General features: G+C 41.1%; 1 protein-coding gene across 3 annotated transcripts in view; it reads left to right on the top strand.

Moving 5' to 3' along the window:
* The window catches only part of DCLK1 (doublecortin like kinase 1), a 310,171-nt gene that overhangs the window by 270,873 nt on the left and 21,651 nt on the right, over positions 1-17,647 (top strand). For all 3 annotated transcript variants that reach the window (XM_075919170.1, XM_075919169.1, XM_006134224.4), the window contains 4 exons: positions 5,493-5,626; positions 6,869-6,946; positions 7,704-7,800; positions 11,452-11,532. In XM_075919170.1, the coding sequence (XP_075775285.1) occupies positions 5,493-5,626; positions 6,869-6,946; positions 7,704-7,800; positions 11,452-11,532 (390 nt within the window). The remainder of the gene's footprint in view (positions 1-5,492; positions 5,627-6,868; positions 6,947-7,703; positions 7,801-11,451; positions 11,533-17,647) is intronic.

Here is a 17,647-nt window from a genome sequence, read left to right on the forward strand (position 1 = left end):
GTCCTAGGACACCACTATACAGGATAATTCCAGTGAATTTTTGAGTGTGTTCTCAATCTGTTTGTGAATATTTCATGTAATAGGGTGTTAGGCACTTCCCTTGGAATAATATTGTACACCTTTACATAGTACCAAGCTACCCAGGGCCCCCCTACAGAAAGAGATAAATAGTATTTTGATTTTACAGACATACAAGCTAAAATGAAATGATTTGCCCAAAATCCTATAGTATGTCAATAGCAAATCCAGGAATAGGAACCTGAAATCCTGTCTCATGAAATGGTCTAGTAGGTCTTTCTTGTAGAACACTTTCCTTGTCAGACAGCCTAAATCTTCCTTTTTCTAATTTAATGTCATGGATTTTCTTCTGGGAGCCCAATCTAATTCCCATTTTAGTTACTGAAAAAACACGCTAACTAAATCCTTTTTCTGCTTGGAGTCTACATATTTGTTGACCTTTTTTTGTATCCACTCTCATCTTTAGTTCACTCTTAACCAGAAAATTCATTTCTCCAATCCCTTAATCATTTTTGCGTTTGTTCTCTGAATTTATTTTAACTTGCTGAGAATTTTTTTACAACAATACCATAGTTTAAATTGTAAAGAACATAAGTTCTCAGCTGTGCACTGTATACCATCTTCTGTGCTAAATATTGTTTGGCATTGGAAAATTGTTCTGGGATGGTTAAAGTAAATTGTAGTACATTTGCCGAGCATTGGATTTGTACAATTCAGAGCTCCACAGTGCCTGGTGTCTGTGTAGTGCTAGCTGTTGTTGGCCTACTTTTTCAGAAAATGCTAAAACTATGTAAGCCAGGGCTCTCATTATATGTGAACATGTACACCCCATATCAGTCTTATTGCTAGTGTTCATAGATGGCTGCATGCATAAGTTCTAGCAATCACATGTCAGGATTCATTAATGCTGTGACTTGGAATGTGTGGGAAGGTTTCATGGCAAAAGACTCACCATACTGTTGTATTCAGACGTCTTAAATTCCTAAAGTTTGACAGGAGTAGCCTGGAGCATTTTTTCTTTCTTTCTTTCCCCTCCCCCCATTCACCCTCTTCTTGGTAATACCGATTGGGCTCTCATGAGTAATCATGTTGTTGTTCATTTTATTCAAATTGTTCCAGAGTATATTTTCCAGTGCAGAGACTACAAAGGTCATATGCTGCTGTTGATACTCAGAAATGGCTAGAAGGCATTAAACTTTTCACAAGGACCCTAACTTTCAAAGCAAGCATTTGCATGTTAAAATTATTATAACTGCACTGATTTAAAAGAAAAAGAGCTACAGAAGGGTAGGGGGCATTTCCATAGAACTTATCAGGTATATAGTGCAGCATAGACAGTGTGTGTTCTCACTGGTAGGATGAATTAGGCAGCACTCATGTGAGAAATATAAAGCATCATTTATACTAGGGCCCTTTTAATTTGTTCTGGGAATGTAAAAAGGTATTAGTATAAATGAAGTCAGGTCTCCAGATTGTTGGTACATATTGACACCAGATGTGTTGTCACCACATGTAACTGCCCATCTTTCACAAAACATAGAATAGTAGGTCATCTAGTCCAGCCCCTCGCACTGAGTCATAAACCATCCCTGTCTGATGTTTGTCCAGTCTGTACTTAACATCTTCCAGTGGTGGGGATTCCATATCTGCCCTTGGATCCCTAATTTAGAATTCACTTATCCTTCTAGTTAGAATGTTTTTCCTAATCTCTAACCTAAATCTCTCATGTTGTAGATTAAGCCCATTATCTCCTGTCCTTCCTTCAGTTGACATGGCGAACAATTGATCGCCCATCCTGTTTAAAACTGTCCTTAACACGTTTGAAGACTGATGTCAGTTACCCACCCAGAACCTTCTTTTCTTAAGATTATTTAAACTTTCCTCTAGGTCTGGCTCATATTCAATTTGTGACCCATTATAACCCTCAGATCCTTTTCAGCTGTAATACCACCAAGCCTCTTATTCCCCATTTTGTAGTGGTGCATGTAATTTTTCCTTTTTAAGTGAAGTACTTTGCTCTTGGTTTTATTGAATTTCATCCTGTTGATTTCTGACTGATGCTCCAGTTTTCATGGTCACTATGAACATGGATCCTCTCTTGGTTTGCTATCATCCATACAGTTTACAAACCTAATCTTCACTCCATTATCCAAGTCAATAAGGAAAATGTTAACTAGTACCAGCACCCAGGACCCAACCCTGTAGGACCCAACTAAATACACCCTTCCAGTTTAATAGCAGACTATTGATAACTACTCTGATTAGGGGTTTTCAAAGAAGCTTTGCACCCATCTTACAGTCATTTCATTTAGGCCACATTTTCTTAGTTTACTTATGAAAATACCATTTGGGACTGTGTCAAAAGCATGTCTAAACATGTTGAGACATAATAGGTTGCTATGGCATCAGGTGACCTTACTCGGTTAGAAAGTTAACATTTGTTTCATCAACTATATTACTGGTCTAAAATTCATCCAGGCTTTGATAGAGTTGGTGATGGTGATTTTTTTAGCTCACTGCTTAGAGCTAAAAGTTTCTGAATTCCAATTCTGTCTCTGCCAAGGACTCTCTGTGGCCTTAGGAATGTCTTGCCCTTTCCGCCTCAATGAACTGATCTGAAAAATAGGATTGTATGTATGTGTCATGTGTATGATTAGGATTAGTTTCTTAACATTTTAAAAATACATTGAAGTTGGTAATGTCTGTACAAATGGTAACTATTGTTATGTTTATTATCCTTAACAAAGTCCATGTTGGAGAACTCTACATGAGTTTTGAATGTGCTTAAAGTCTATAATGTGGTACCCATGCATCAACTTGCTCTGTTCTCTGGAGCACACACCTTCCATGTTTTAATTGGAACATTTTTCATAATTGCTGCTATTTAGCACATTTATTTTGTGAAATCAGGATATGTCTTGATAGCTATATAATAAACCCTAGAGAACAACTTCTTCGACTGTTGCCATCTGCAGTGATCACAAGAGCCGCTTAGAAAATACTGGCAATCTTTATAATAATAGGATACATATGGTGGCGCACAATTATGTGTTTCTGAATTCAATTAGTGTTGTACAATTACCCAGTTTTATTGCTTAGTTAAAACAGTGTAGGCACTTCATAGTGGGTAATTTGCACTAATCCCCATCTCTCTAATTGCCCTTCGATACTTAAATGCAATAGAACATGGATAGTGTTTGTTCTGAATGAGATGAGCATTAAATTATCATTCACATTCCTTGTGCCTTGACTGGCAGTTAACATACCACTGCTTCTCATCAGGAGCACTTTTATATAATGCTCTACATAGAGTTATAACAGGGTGGGGACAAGCTATTCTGTTCTAGCACTACTAGAAAATTAACTGAAATAGTCTCTTAAGGAAACAGTCGAAGCCTCGTCCCCAGAAAAAGACTGGACAGAAGCCTAGAAAATATACCCTACTGCACAATTCCTCACTGGCAAAGGAATGGATTCAATTACTTAAGAGGCCTTTTCTGTAATCAGTTGCTCAGATTATGAGATTCATTCACATCACCAGTGTGAATAGGGAAATGAATCTGTGAACATGCACTAGGTTAACCAATTCATATATGAAAGTGAGTTTTACCCACAAAAGCTCACAATTCTATATGTTTTTGTTAGTCTCTGAGGTGCCACAGGACTGCTTGTTGTTTTCAAACTTGCTGAAAGTATTTTCCATAATAAAAGGCAATTGCATTATGGATGAATACTAATTACAATGGCTTCAGCTGCAGACCTTTAAACCACTTCTTTATATTTTCCACCGGGTGTTTGATTAAAGTTTCTCATTGCTAGTTTTTAATTAAAATGTTGGTTGAAATTAGATTTATTACTCCAATTTCAGCAAACATTTCATTTCAGGGACCAGATGTAGTTAAGAATCTGTGTTTTAAATAAAGCTGAAATTACATTTTTAATGTCCTTCACACCCATCTTTTGTGGACTGAGAAACAGAGATGTGTGAATCCATCTCAGATTGTTGGTCCTCTCATATGACAAGATCCAGTTCCATGTACTTATTAAAAACAATTAGAGAAAGAGGAGATTTCTGTGAATACTGATTCTCACCTCCTAATATAGAAACCATGATGTAATATGCTGTGTAGCCTACAATACAGAAGAATGGCGAGAAGATTTCTTGATCTTTCTGTACAACAAAGGAGGAAAAAAATTATCTTCAAAGGATGGCTAGTGACCACTGGGTTTGTTGGATCCCTAGCAAAAGTTTCAGTTGATGTGGAAGGGATTTTCTAGAGAAAGATTTGCACTAAGTGAGCAGATGAAGAGTTTTACTTCCCATTTCTTAAGGAAATCTCAGAAGTTGGTTTCACAGGAATTTGTAATTCAATGAGACTTTTGTCATGGCTCTGTCTGTTCAAGAGGGTGGTATACATTAGATTCCGCAAGCAGACTGAACATATTTTAAAATGTTGTCAGAGTGAACTGCACTAATTTTCACCACTATGTAAAAATTGGAAGACAGTACCCCCACCAACTACTGCCTTAAGATATGATTTGCTGGTTAACATTTTATATTATTAAATGTAATTATTTTAGTTTGAATATTTGTTTTGTTATTTCATTACCAGTCAGTGTTTATGCGTTGGGGAAGCAGTAGAAATTGGGATGTTTGTATTGTAGCTGTTATCTATCTGTACTGACTGCTTCTGAAACAAAGTCTCATCTTGCACTAATTAAAAGGAAAATTAAAATAAATTATTAGTAGCATTTCACTGCTCAAGAGATCATGATTCAGGATTTTCAGTGGCCCTCAGTATTGACCTAATTCTGCTTCCATTGTGAGATTATACCATTCATTTCAATGGAAGAAGAGTTACACCAACACTGAGTATTTTTAATAATTCCAGTGTTAGTGTTAGTGTTTTGCAAGCTCTCAAAAGTGAGCCTAAGTGCTTACTCACATAACATGATATCTGAATGTGTTGCTATCTCTCTATTGGCTCATCCATTTGGAGAATAAAAGCCTACAACTGCTTCCAACTAATGGAGTTACTTCTTTAGCTCAGAAGTTTAAATCCTTCTACAAGCCTTTATTTTGTGTATTAATTTTAATAAGATACCATGATTGTCAGTGGGGATTTAACCTATGAACTTCAAATCAAAAGCACTGGCCTCTACTATGCCACTATACTTTTAGTTTTTAACAAGAGAAAGATCTTTGTGATCTTTGATAATCAGCCAATAAAGGGGTACCCGGAATATTTAGCCAATTACCTGGGTATGTTGATTCTCTTAGGATAGAAGCCATATATGAATCAAACCCTCTTAATCACGGTGATTTTTTTTTAAATGGCATTGTCAGTATTTTGGGAAGGGAAGAATCCAAAGGCAGATTCAACTGCAAAGAGTATTTCAGGAAGTTAGCAAATTGTTTGTGCATCCATTTACATAGAACCTTGCTGATCCTTTGGATTTTATTTCTCATTTAGGTTTATGAACACCAAGATGGGAGCAAGTCTCTGAAACTGGGAGACTTTGGGCTGGCAACAATAGTGGATGGACCTCTTTACACAGTCTGTGGCACCCCTACATATGTAGCTCCAGAAATCATTGCAGAAGCTGGGTAAACTATTTGCAGTAAAGTTTCATTAAGTGTGCAAGGTGGAATATGTTCTCACCACTATATCAGTTACAACTCTCTTAATTTAGGCTTCTCCCTACCTTTTATGGGGAGGCGGGGGTAGAATGGCAGTTCTTAACTTTAAAGTAGAAAGTCAGCACTGAGGAAGGGGTGGGCAATAATTTTCGCAGGGGGACACTTAATGAATTTTGGTACATGGATCACAGGCCAGCTCTTGGGCCCCCGGAAGGGGTGGGACTGCGCTTTACAGAGAGAGAGAAAGAGAGTGAGAGACACTGAGATTTTCTGATACAGATTGAGTGTGTGTGGAGCACAGATGGGGGAAGAGTGTGAGGCAGTGTATATGTATGAGATGGTGACTCTGTCTGTTCGTGACACAGTGTGGCCCAGATTGTGTGTTACAATGACACAAACTGTATGTGCTAGGTAAGTTTCTGAGAGAAGCCACACTCTATCTCTTTAAGACGGAAAGCTGACTGTTGTCTTTCCCTCTCCCCTTCCCACTACTCTACAGAGATGGGGCATGGTGAGGTGAGTGTGTGTGTGTGTGTGTGTGTGTGTGTGAGAGAGAGAGAGAGAGAGAGAGAGAGAGAGAGAGAGAGAGACCTCTTAAGACAGAAACTCCTCTGAGTCACTTACATGTGTCAGACAGGATCAGCTCCACTGTGTGTCTCCCTCTCCTAAATCCCTGCAATACAGAGATGGGGTACAGGGACAGGAGAACACCCTGACTTCAACTTTTCCCTTCACCCTCCCCTCCCTCCCCAACTCTGCACAGCTAGCAGAAGAATCCGGGGACATCTCAGGTAGGGGAAGGGCAGCTGAACACGGGCTGTCGGCTGTAAGTATGCATCCTATGCTAAACAGCTGGGCGGACCAGAGAGAAATGCTTGGCAGGCTTGATTTTTCCCACCCCCCCGATATAGTGTGTAGAGTAAACATTCCCTGGGCAAATGACCAATGGTACCTTGCAGGCTTCCTGTCAGTACAGTTCAAAAGAGCATCCAAGAAATCGGTACACTTTTATCATCTGTGTTCAGACGTCCACTGTAGTTTTAAACTGTAAACACCTGCCTTGGATTTGATAGAAATTGTTGCACAATATAGGAAAAAAAATCAGTTCATTTAATAAAAATGTGTGCATTGACATCATTTTCTTTCAGTTGTGTACTGTAGTTCTTACAGGATTGGTGTCTCTAATCATAATACCTCTAATATTTTTAGATACGGCTTGAAGGTGGACATCTGGGCAGCTGGTGTGATTACTTACATTCTGCTGTGTGGCTTTCCTCCGTTCCGTGGGTACGGTCTTATTCAACTGTTAGCAGTGCACCTTTCTGCTGTGAATGGTCCATGTGCCTGTCCTGCACTAAGAGATCTGCTGGGGAAAAACATCTTTGCTTGTAATGCTGGGTTGTTGGGTTTTTTTTTTTCATGCTCTGCCTCTCAATTTATACAAACTACACAAATCCCGATTGTGTTATTGTAAAAACTCCAAGCTCTTAGCATTTTATTTATACTCTACCTTCTAAAACACATGCACCCATGGCCAGCTCTGGGTGCCCTTGGCTACCATTTAAAAATACATCATGAAATCAGCAGATTTCCTCATTTGCTCCCCAAACACAGTAAGCTGGAAACAGGAACATGTGAACAAAATGTAAATGTTCCAACAGAGATTTAAACCTGTAAGCAAATTTTTTAAGTCTCCCCTCACAAATCTCTGCTCGTCATTAAAGCAAAGAAGGGCTGGGTTTTGCCTTAAAGATAGGCAAGCTCAGAAATAAAAAGGGAACTATATTCCAAAGGTGGGGAGAGCCAACAGAAGGTTGTCCTAGAAGTTGACTTCTTTCCCTGTCTTCTCTCTTTAAAAAGTAATTGTGTTCCATCTTAAGTGCCCCTTCTGTCCACAGCTGTAGCTATGCGGCATGGGGACAGGACCTGGCCCCAAAAGGCAGACTGAGTAAACTGCAGTTAAAAGAATTTTACTTGCTTTTCTAAAGTTTATATAAAACTACTTCTGGAAATGATATTTGTTTTGATTTTGTTTGCTTCACAGATGTGGAGATGACCAGGAAGTGCTGTTTGACCAGATATTGATGGGCCAGGTGGATTTCCCATCTCCATACTGGGATAATGTTTCGGATTCTGCAAAGGTAGATTTACAAAGTTGGTTTTCTTCTGATTTAGCAAAGATGCTCGGTATAATCAGTGTGCGTGCAAAGAGATTGTAAAACTACTTTTCTCTTGTCTCCCTGTACTTGAGAAGCTTTAGGTCTAGATTTTCCCTTGAGGGACATGTGCAACTTCCTCTGTGTCACTACTGTAGTATTATCTGATTCTCGTCTGTAAGCTGTTTTGGGCAGCACTTTGTTAGTATTTGTTTTGTGTGTGTGTGTATATATATTCAGTAGAGCTGAATGAATACATGATTTTTCAGTTGGATGGCTAAATCAAAATATAATTTTGTCCTGGATCCACCCAAAGTGGAAAAGTTTTTTGGTTCAAATGAAACATTTCATTTTGTTGTTGGGTGTTTTTACTTTTAAGTAATGAAATCTAGCTAAAATGTAAAACAAACATTTACAAACATGTTCAAAGTATTTCCCTTTATGGGGGAGGGAGAAATCTATTTGCCAAATTCAGTATGAATTCATAGATAGTTTATTCTCTTAAAATGCAATGTCTGGTTCACTGAAACTATTTCTCAGAAAATTTTTGCCCAACTCTAGTTTTAGGCCTCCTGTCATCACCTGTTGAACAATTAAAACTTCCAGTAACTTGGATCAAAAAATATGCACATCTTAGATTGAGAGCTCCTTGGGGTAGCAACTGTTTTACTTTCTGTGGGTTTGAACAGTGACTAGCACAATGGCAGATGGATTCCAGTTGGAATCTCCAAGTGTAATTGTATTGTTAAACATAAATAATGCTCTGAGGAAAACATGTTCCATGATTAATCACATGAAAGAATTGTCCTGATAGTTCTGTCAAACAAACCAAGCTGTACTTTGCTTGTAACTCCTTAATGTTGCCTGTATATGGGACTCTGACTTGTTTTGTCAATCCATTAACAAGCAGTTCATTTTTTTAGTCCTCTTTTTTAAGCAATTTGCAAGTACTAAGGAAAAGCTTGATTCTGAAAGAGCTGTGGGCACAGAGTATCTTTCAGGATTAGTCCCCGACACAATAAAACACACACAGCAAGGTTGAGTTTGGTCCTGGAGGTCAAATTTTCTGGAGCAGTCTCTTTGGTACGCTAGAGTAGGAGGTGAAGGCACCATCCCCACAGCTCCTGTTGGCTGGGAACTGTGGGCAATGGGAGCTGTGGGGGCATTGTCTGTAGGCAAGTTCAGAGTGGAGAGTCACCTGCCCTCCCACTTCCCAATGGGCCTCAGGGACATTCTGGGTGCTTAGAAATCCAGGAGCTGCCCCATACCTTGTCTTGCACCCCGACCCTCTGCCTCAGCCCCCTCCCATACTCTAACTCCTGTCCAGTCTCTACTCCAACCCCTTGCCCCAGCCCTGACCTTCTCCTGCACCAAATTCCCTCCAAGCCTGCTCCCCTCCCCTCTGGCCCAGCCCTGAGCCCGCTCCTGCACCCTAACTCTCATCCAGGGCCCACCCCACCCTCCTGTCCCAAGCCCCCTCCTGCACTCCAAACCTCTTGGACCCAGTCCAGAGCCCCCTGCTGGACCCTCATCCCAATCACCACTCCAGAGTCCACACCCCCTAGTCAGAGCCCTCACACCCTTCCCACATACGCACCATCTGCCCTAGCCTGGAGGCCTCTCCTGCAGTCTGAAACCCTATCCCAATTATAGGGCTGCCAACCAGATAGACAGGATGCCATTTGCAGCAATGGTGCCTGGTCCATCTCACTTAAGATAGTTGTCAACCGTAGGGAATTCCTGAGCCACCGACCCTCTCCCTCCCCGCCCCCAGCCCTATGGGGCTGGGTGTGGCTCATGACTGATTTTTTTTCTGCGGGTCAGTGACCCCTGCTAGGAAAAAGATTCCCTTCCCTGATATATCGAATAGATTTCCCACTGTCACTTTCCTTGTCTTACCTTAAGTGTGGGGAATGCCAACACATAATCATAGGATAAATATCTGCAACACTGTCCTTTTAAGTACGTTCTATATGAATATTTAATTTATCACAAAACAGTGTTTTCATCTGCAGTGTGAGGATTGGGAATGACCCTATTAAACACTTTTGTTTCCCTTATACCCCTATTTTGGGAAATAATAAGGGGATGAGGGAGGAATTTTAGTTTCCAAGCTAATAAAATTAACAAAGCGGATACAGTTCTTGGAGCTGAAAGAAATATCAAGTATTAGTAGGAGTCTTACAATCCGATGGTTTGCAACAGGGGTCTGGGGTCCCCTTGAGAGCTGCATGCTGCTTTCCATGGGGCTGCCAAACAGGGACAGCATTAGATAGACTAGCTGGGGCCCAGAGCAAATAGCTGAAGCTCCACCACATGGGGCTGAAGCCTGGGTCCCCACCGTCTGGGGCTGAAGCCAAAATCTGAGGAGCTTAGTTTTGTGGGGCTTCATGTGGCATGGGGCCTAGCCAGTGGCGCTGCTAACCTCTTACACTCAGCCTGGCTTGTATGTGCAGAAAAACAGTTATTGTGGGACATGTGAGACATGGAATTTTTATAGCACGTTGTGGGGGAGAAGGCTCAGTAAATAAAAGGTTACGAACCTCTGTTCAGGGGAGCTGACAGACTTGCCAGGCTCCTCGGCAACGGAGGGAAGCAGGGCCAGCTCCGCATTCTCGGAAGAGTGCTGGAGCAGTCTGCTCTCCATGCCACCAACACCATGCCACCCGCCATCCAGATCAGAGCACTGGCAGCGATTTAAAGGGCCCAGGACTCCATCTATCGCTGCTGCCGCAGTAGCAGCAGTGGCTTCTGGTAGCCAGTTGCCCTCTTTGCCTCCTGCCCCTCCATCAGCATTCCTTCCTCTGTTCTAATGCCTTCCTTTGTATTGCAGCAAGCTTAATTTTATCATGCCTAATTTTATCACTCATCTGTTAAGCATCAGCTCTGGTTTTCAATATCTAATGACAATTCCACAGCTCCTTTACCAAGCTTGTTCCATTACCTAACTACAAATAGTTTGGTTGAAACTTTCCCATTTTGATGTATAAGTTCATTACTTTCTGTTCTGCTCCCATTTATTTGTTGAGAATAATTGATGTCTGTCATTTCTGATTTCCCTTTATTTAGCATCCCATTACTATTGTCTTCTCTATGCACTCATGGTCAGGAGAAAAAAATGCATTAAATGCTGGTAGGAAAGGGAGGGAAAAGAGTAATGAAGAATTTGACACTTTAAAACTAAGGTTTTAAGAGTTAGAAATATTTCTTTTTTAAATATTCACTCTGCTATTGATATTAGGACCCAGAGAGAGCCAAATTCTAGATAGATCTGCTGCTGCTGCTTTGCAGAAAATTGGCTATTTTTTAAATGGATAGCTAACCTGATTTCATGCACCCATCTTCTTTTGCACATTACGTGTGAAGTTCTTTCCTCTAAAACTACGGACTACAAAATTGACTCAGCACTTACAGACTTCTAGCTTTTCAATGTATTATTTAACTATTGATTTAGAAATTCACATTCAGAAGTTCAGCAGTTGATATTATTTTTAAATTACCTTAGCATATTTCCACCCTGTCATTAATTGAACATTGTGCTTTACTACAGTCAGTTGATCATTTTTTCTGAATTAAATCTTTTGTTTTTCTTTATAAAAATGTGTTCTAAATAGGATCTTATCTTCCATTTCCCAGGAACTTATCACCATGATGCTTCAGGTAGATGTAGATCAGCGATTCTCAGCCTTGCAAGTTCTTGAACATCCGTGGGTTAATGTAAGTAATTTCAGGGACTACTGATTCTTATTTTAGTTGTGTAATTGTAACCTACATACCTCGGCTATGTCTACAATGCTGGGATCTTGCGCCAGAGCTATGCAAATGAGGCTAAGTGTGGAATATCGCTGAGCCTCATTTGCATAGCTAATGAGCCGCCATTTTGCGGAAGAGGCTCTTGTGCAAGAAGGAGCTGTCTACACTGTCCCTTCTTGCGCAAGAAAAACCCTCTTGCGCAATGCCGTTATTCCTGAAAATAATCAGCATAACAGCATTGTGCAAGAGGGTTTTTCTTGCACAAGAAGTAGACACACTTAGCCTCATTTGCATAGCTCTGGCACAAGATTGTGCCAGTGTAGACCTAGCCCTCGTGTGGTTACTGAGCAATGCAAGTGGTACCTAGACCACAGCAACAGTTAAGATCAAGAGATCTCTACAGTATGGGCTGGGAGCCAGCTGGCTTTTAGCTCAGAGGGTAGAGGCTCCTATATTCTGCTTCAGAGGTCACAGGTTCAAACCCGCCTGGTGGCAGTTACATAATCCTTTAACTATTCACCATCAAATACTTTAAATGCTAGCATTTTCTAAAATGGGTGGGCAAAATACAGCCTGAGGGTCACATCCAGCCCGCCAAGCCACCAGATCTGGCCCATAGGCTGCCCCACTGGAACCCTCAGGCACAGAGCAGCCCCACACCACTTTCAGTAGTTGTCGGCTCCATGTAGCTTTCTGCTCCAGGGTCCATGGTGAGGGGGAGAGGAGGAAAGAAGGAAAGACTTCACACACTGCCACCAGCCAAATCTCTCCGCTCCTATTGGCTGGAAACTCAGGCAGGCAGGGAGTCTGCCTCGGGGTCCTGCAGGGTTGCTGGCCAGAAGCCACCTAGATAAGTGCCTCCTGAACAGAGCCTGCCTTTCGCATCCCATCCCCAGCCTTTTCCTCCCTGCCCCTCCTGCCCCAGGTCATCACCCAAACCCTCTGCACCCCCAACCCGCAGGTTACAACTCCCTCCCTGACCCTGCACCCCATCCTACACCTCTTCCCCAGGCCAGACTCCTCTCCTGCACCCATAATTCCTCCCCAACACTGCACCCTTAGCCCCTGCCCCAGATCACAATCCCCTTCTTCATCCAAACTCCCTCTCAGATGCCACACCCCCTCCTGCACCCGTCCCTTACCCTCAGCTCTGCACCTAACCTTCATCCCAGACCCCGCATCCTCTTCATAGAAAAGTATGGCCCTTGACCACTTATCAAAATCTTGGAGCAAGCCCACATAAGAAATTATTACCCTCCCAGTTTCAGATACTTAAAGGGAGTGCAGTTCCAAAAAGAACATTTGTAATTCAAATGTACAGACTAATTCAATAATACCCTAAATAAAAAATTTAAAAGTATCTGAATAGATTCCTATATTCCTGAATGGAAATGGTGTGTAAAGTACCTACAGAATGAATGCTCAAATAGTTCTATCATCCATACTGTTGTTGAGCTAGAAGCAATTTTAATCATTAATTCTGAGCTGCACAGCCTCTCTGTCATGTAAAGCTTATAGACATCCAGTTCAATATAAAATCAGACAATTTTGCATTTTTGTGATCACTTTAAGGCAGAAGATTTTGTTGGTGGTGGTATTTTCTTTCCTTCTTGCAGCATATATTCTTTTCGCAGCATGTTTATATCCCAATTTGTAATCATTTTTCTTTAGGAACGGAGATAATTGTCTTTGAAGTGTGTGTGAACTGTGGGAAGAAAGGTAAGGTAGAGGTGGTGGAATCTCCATCCCTTGAGGTTTTTAAGTCTCAGCTTGACAAATCCCTGGCTGGGATGATTTAGTTGGGTTTGGTCCTGCTTTGGGACTCGACGACCAGCCCTATGATTCTCTTCCAGTCCTATGATTCTATGATCTCCAGTGATGGAGATTCCACAACTTTCCTAGGCAATTTATTCCAGTGTTTAACCACCCTGACAGTTAGGAAGTTTTTGCTAATGTCCAACCTAAACCTCCCTTGCTTCAGTGTAAGCCCATTGCTGCTTGTCCTATCATCAGAGGCCAATGAGAACAATTTCCCCCCTCCTCCATCCCTTTTAGATACCTGAAAACCACTGTTATGTCCCCTCTCAGGCTTCTCTTTTCCAAAGTAAATAAGCCCAGTTTCTTCAGCCTTGCCTCATAGCTCATGTTTTCTAGACTTTTAATCATTTTTGTTGCTCTTCTCTGGATTCTCTCCAGTTTCTCCACATCTTTCTTGAAATGTGGTGCTGAGAACTGGATACAGTACTCCAATTGAGGCCTAATCAGTGCAGAGTAGAGCAGAAGAATGACTTCTCGTGTCTTGCTCAACACTCCTGTTAATCCATCCCAGAATCATGTGGTTTTTTTTTTTTTTTTTTTGCAACGGTGTCACACCGTTGACTCATAGTTAACTTGTGATCTACTATGACCCTTAGATCTTTTTCTGCAGCACTCCTTCTTAGACAATCACTTCCCATTCTGTATGTGTGAAAATGATTGTTCCTTCCTAAGTGGAGCACTTTGCATTTGTCCTTACTAAACTTCATCCTATTTACCTCAGACCATTCTCCAGTTAATCATTTTGAATTATGATCCTGTCCTCCAAAGCACTTGCAACCCCTCCAAGCTTGGCATCATTTTCAAACTTAATAACTCTCTATGCCAATACCTAAATTGTTGATGAAGATATTGAACAGACACCTGCGAAACCCCACTTGTTATGCCCTTCCAGCATGATTGTGAACCATTAAGTACTACTGTCTGAGAACAGTTATCCAGACAGTTATGCACCCACCTTATAGTAGCCCCATCTAATTTATATTTGCCTAGTTTATTGATAAGAAGATCATGCAAGACCATATTAAATGCCTTACTAAAGTCTAGGTATGTCACGTCCATTGCTTCTCCCTTATCCACAAGACTGGTTATCCTATCAAAGAAAGCTATCAGATTGGTTTGGAACAATTTGTTCTTTACAAATCCATGCTGGCTGTTACCTATCACCTTATTTTCTTCCAGATATTTTCAGATAATGGAGCTCTGTTGATTTTTTTTTTTTTGACACCTTTGGAGGCTATGAAACCTCAAAGCTTCCCCCCCCCCTTTTCTTTAAATTACACAAAGCTGCATTTTATTAAAACTTCAGCAAGCTGCATGAAGAATCAGGACTGTTACTTCCATGAGTAAGAAGTCCCCAACTTGGATGCGTGCCTACCTAGGGGTCACAAAGGAATGTTTGGGAATGGGAGTATGGTATGCTCTCAGCCAGCCCCTATAGGGGACATGGAGGGAGTGCCATCCAGTCCCTCCCCCGATCCAGCTCTGCCCCGGCCCTGGCTTCTGGCCTCCAACCACAGCCAAGCTGTATATCTGCACCCAGGACCCCAACCTGACTCCTGGCTACAACCCCACTCCCAGCCCTGCTCCTGGCTTTGCTCTACCCTCAGCTGTGGCCCCAATCTTAGCTCCTCACAACCCAGGAATCTGTGTCTCCCTTTCCAGGAGTCACAGCCCCACTCCCATCCCTGGAGGGAGGGGGTTGAAGAATATCAGGAGCTGCTTGAGGCTGACTGCGGCAGCTGCCACTCTAGGCGGAAGGCGCTATCGGCACCCCCGCCTGCACGGCCGCCAATAGTCATGACGTAATCATCGGGCACCCAGGCCGGCGGCACCCTAGGCAACTGCCTAGTTTGCCTAGGTTCACTGGCCGCCTGTGAGGACAATAGTAAGGCAGGTGTTTCCCTGAAAAGTCTGGGGAGTACTGCCTTAGTGTCACAAGTCATACTGTTGTTAATACTCTGCAAGTACATTACAGTGAAAACATACTACATTCCTGTTTATACTAGAGGAGGATTTGGTCACAGTTTAATGGGTTTTTTTTTTCCTCCTTAATCATTCCTTTATAGCATTCCGCATTCAGTAAATCATCTTCAGCTATATACTAGATACCATTCACAGCTTAATCAGGCTAGAAATACCTTTTCCTTGGACTAATTTGCTAGACAGTTTTCTGGAGTTGAGTTCAGGAAAGTTCATAAGCACATGCCTGAGTCCACCTGTAATTGAGCTATCACAAAAATTGGGCTGAATTTTTGTCATAAATTTAAGGTCCATTGAACTAAATGAGACTTATGTTGGTTAGGTGCTGTCCTGAATGGGGATTCTGTCCTGAAATGGGACCTGGCGTATGTGTGAGAGCAAGAATTCGGAAGAGAAAATCTGTTTTTATACAGGGGCACTGTGAACCTATAGAGAGGACATTGGACTGGGAGTCAGGCCTTTCATTTTCCATTCCTAGATCTACCTCTACTTTCTTTCTACTTCAGTTTCTCCATCTTTAAAGTTGGGATAAAAATGACTACTCGGCTGTGTCTACACTGGGCCACTTATTCCGGAAAATCAGCCGCTTTTCCGGAATAAGCTGCGAGCTGTCTACACTGGCCCTTGAATTTCCAGAAAAGCAACGATGCTCTACTGTATAAAATCAGCCGCTATTCCGAAAAAATTATTCTGCTCCCGCTCGGGCATAAGTCCTTATTCCGGAACACTGTTCCGGAAAAGGGCCAGTGTAGACAGCCCGGTAGTCTTTTCTGGAAAAAAGCCCCGATCGCGAAAATGGCGATCGGGGCTCTTTTCCGGAAAAGCGCGTCTACATTGGCCATAGACGCTTTTCCGGAAGAAGGGCTTTTCCGGAAAAGCAGCCTGCCAATGTAGATGCTCCTTTTCCGGAAAAACTGAAAACGGAATAGTATTCCGTTTTAAGCAGTTCCGGAAATTCATGCCAGTGTAGACACAGCCCTCATGTTTACAAAGGCCCTGGAGGGCTATAAGTGAAATTTAGTATTATTTTACTTCTTAAAATATTCTCATTTATAGAAGGAAACTAATTCACATCCTAGTATATAATATGTGAAATAACACTTCACTTTTCTAGGAAAACTGTTTAAATACCTCTAAGTACCCATATTTTGGACTTATTAATAGTGTTGAGACTAGTGAAATAGCAATAAAAGGATGGGTAGCAGTGCTGCTTGGAAAATAGAAATAATTTTTCATGAAGATTTTCATTAAAAAAATTTATCTTTGAAATTTCATTTTTATAGAAATTTTCTGCCTGGTTATTCTATGTAAAAAGTCTATTGTAGGCTATAAATAGCTATTGCATTCTCAAGGGCAGCTTTTTATGACTCTTTAATGTATGATTATCTTGTAAATTGATGACATTGATGGAATTTAGTTTGACAGTTTCAATAGTAACCAACAATCATTTCAGTTTCAATTTTGAAGATAACAATAGCTGGATTTCTCTTAGAAACAACAAAACTTGTATTGGTCAGAATCAGACCAGTAAAACTGTTCCTACATCAATAATACCCCAGCTGTTTTCAATTTAAAAAACAAAACCTGAAAAGACTTTGGCTTGTTGCCATTGAGACAGATGGAGATTCTGGATTGTGAATGCAATTTAGCAGCAGTTCTCTGCCCCCTCACTTGAGTTTATTTGGATTTGTCTCTCATACAGAACTCTTAGAGCTAGAAACAAACCCACTGTTTTATACTTCCCCTACTGGGACTCTCGCTGTTTCCTTTGCCTGCTCATATTCATTGTGAAAGAAAGAATTATAAAAGAGGTTGGAGGATTGGGAGCTGGCATTTTAAACACTGGAAATGTTATATAATCCAAAATGCACCAATGGCAAGTTGTGGTACAAGTATACCCTGTTCCTGACTTCTGAGTAATAAAAATGTTTAACTTACTGTAATTCAATAAGTTATAATGGTGAAAAGGATGGATTACATTTTGTAAACCCTTCCCCTGTTAAAATGATAACCCAAAAAGTGGATTATTTTTTGTACACACCTGCTTAAAAGGGAATATGGAAACCTGTAGCTTTAAATCATTTCCCTAGTCTCCCTTGTTATGTCTGACTGTCTGTGAAATAAATAAGTATGCATCAGTAAATAATAATAACGTGAGCATTCACATGCTAATTTTAAAACACAGTTAATTTTAAAAGATATTTTATTTGCCAGCTACAATATTTTTGGTCATACCATTGAGTGCTGCCCAAATCTCACTGGAAACCTTATAAGAAACAGA

This window comes from Pelodiscus sinensis, chromosome 1, assembly GCF_049634645.1.
Source record: "Pelodiscus sinensis isolate JC-2024 chromosome 1, ASM4963464v1, whole genome shotgun sequence".
NCBI classification, from domain to species: Eukaryota; Metazoa; Chordata; order Testudines; family Trionychidae; genus Pelodiscus; species Pelodiscus sinensis.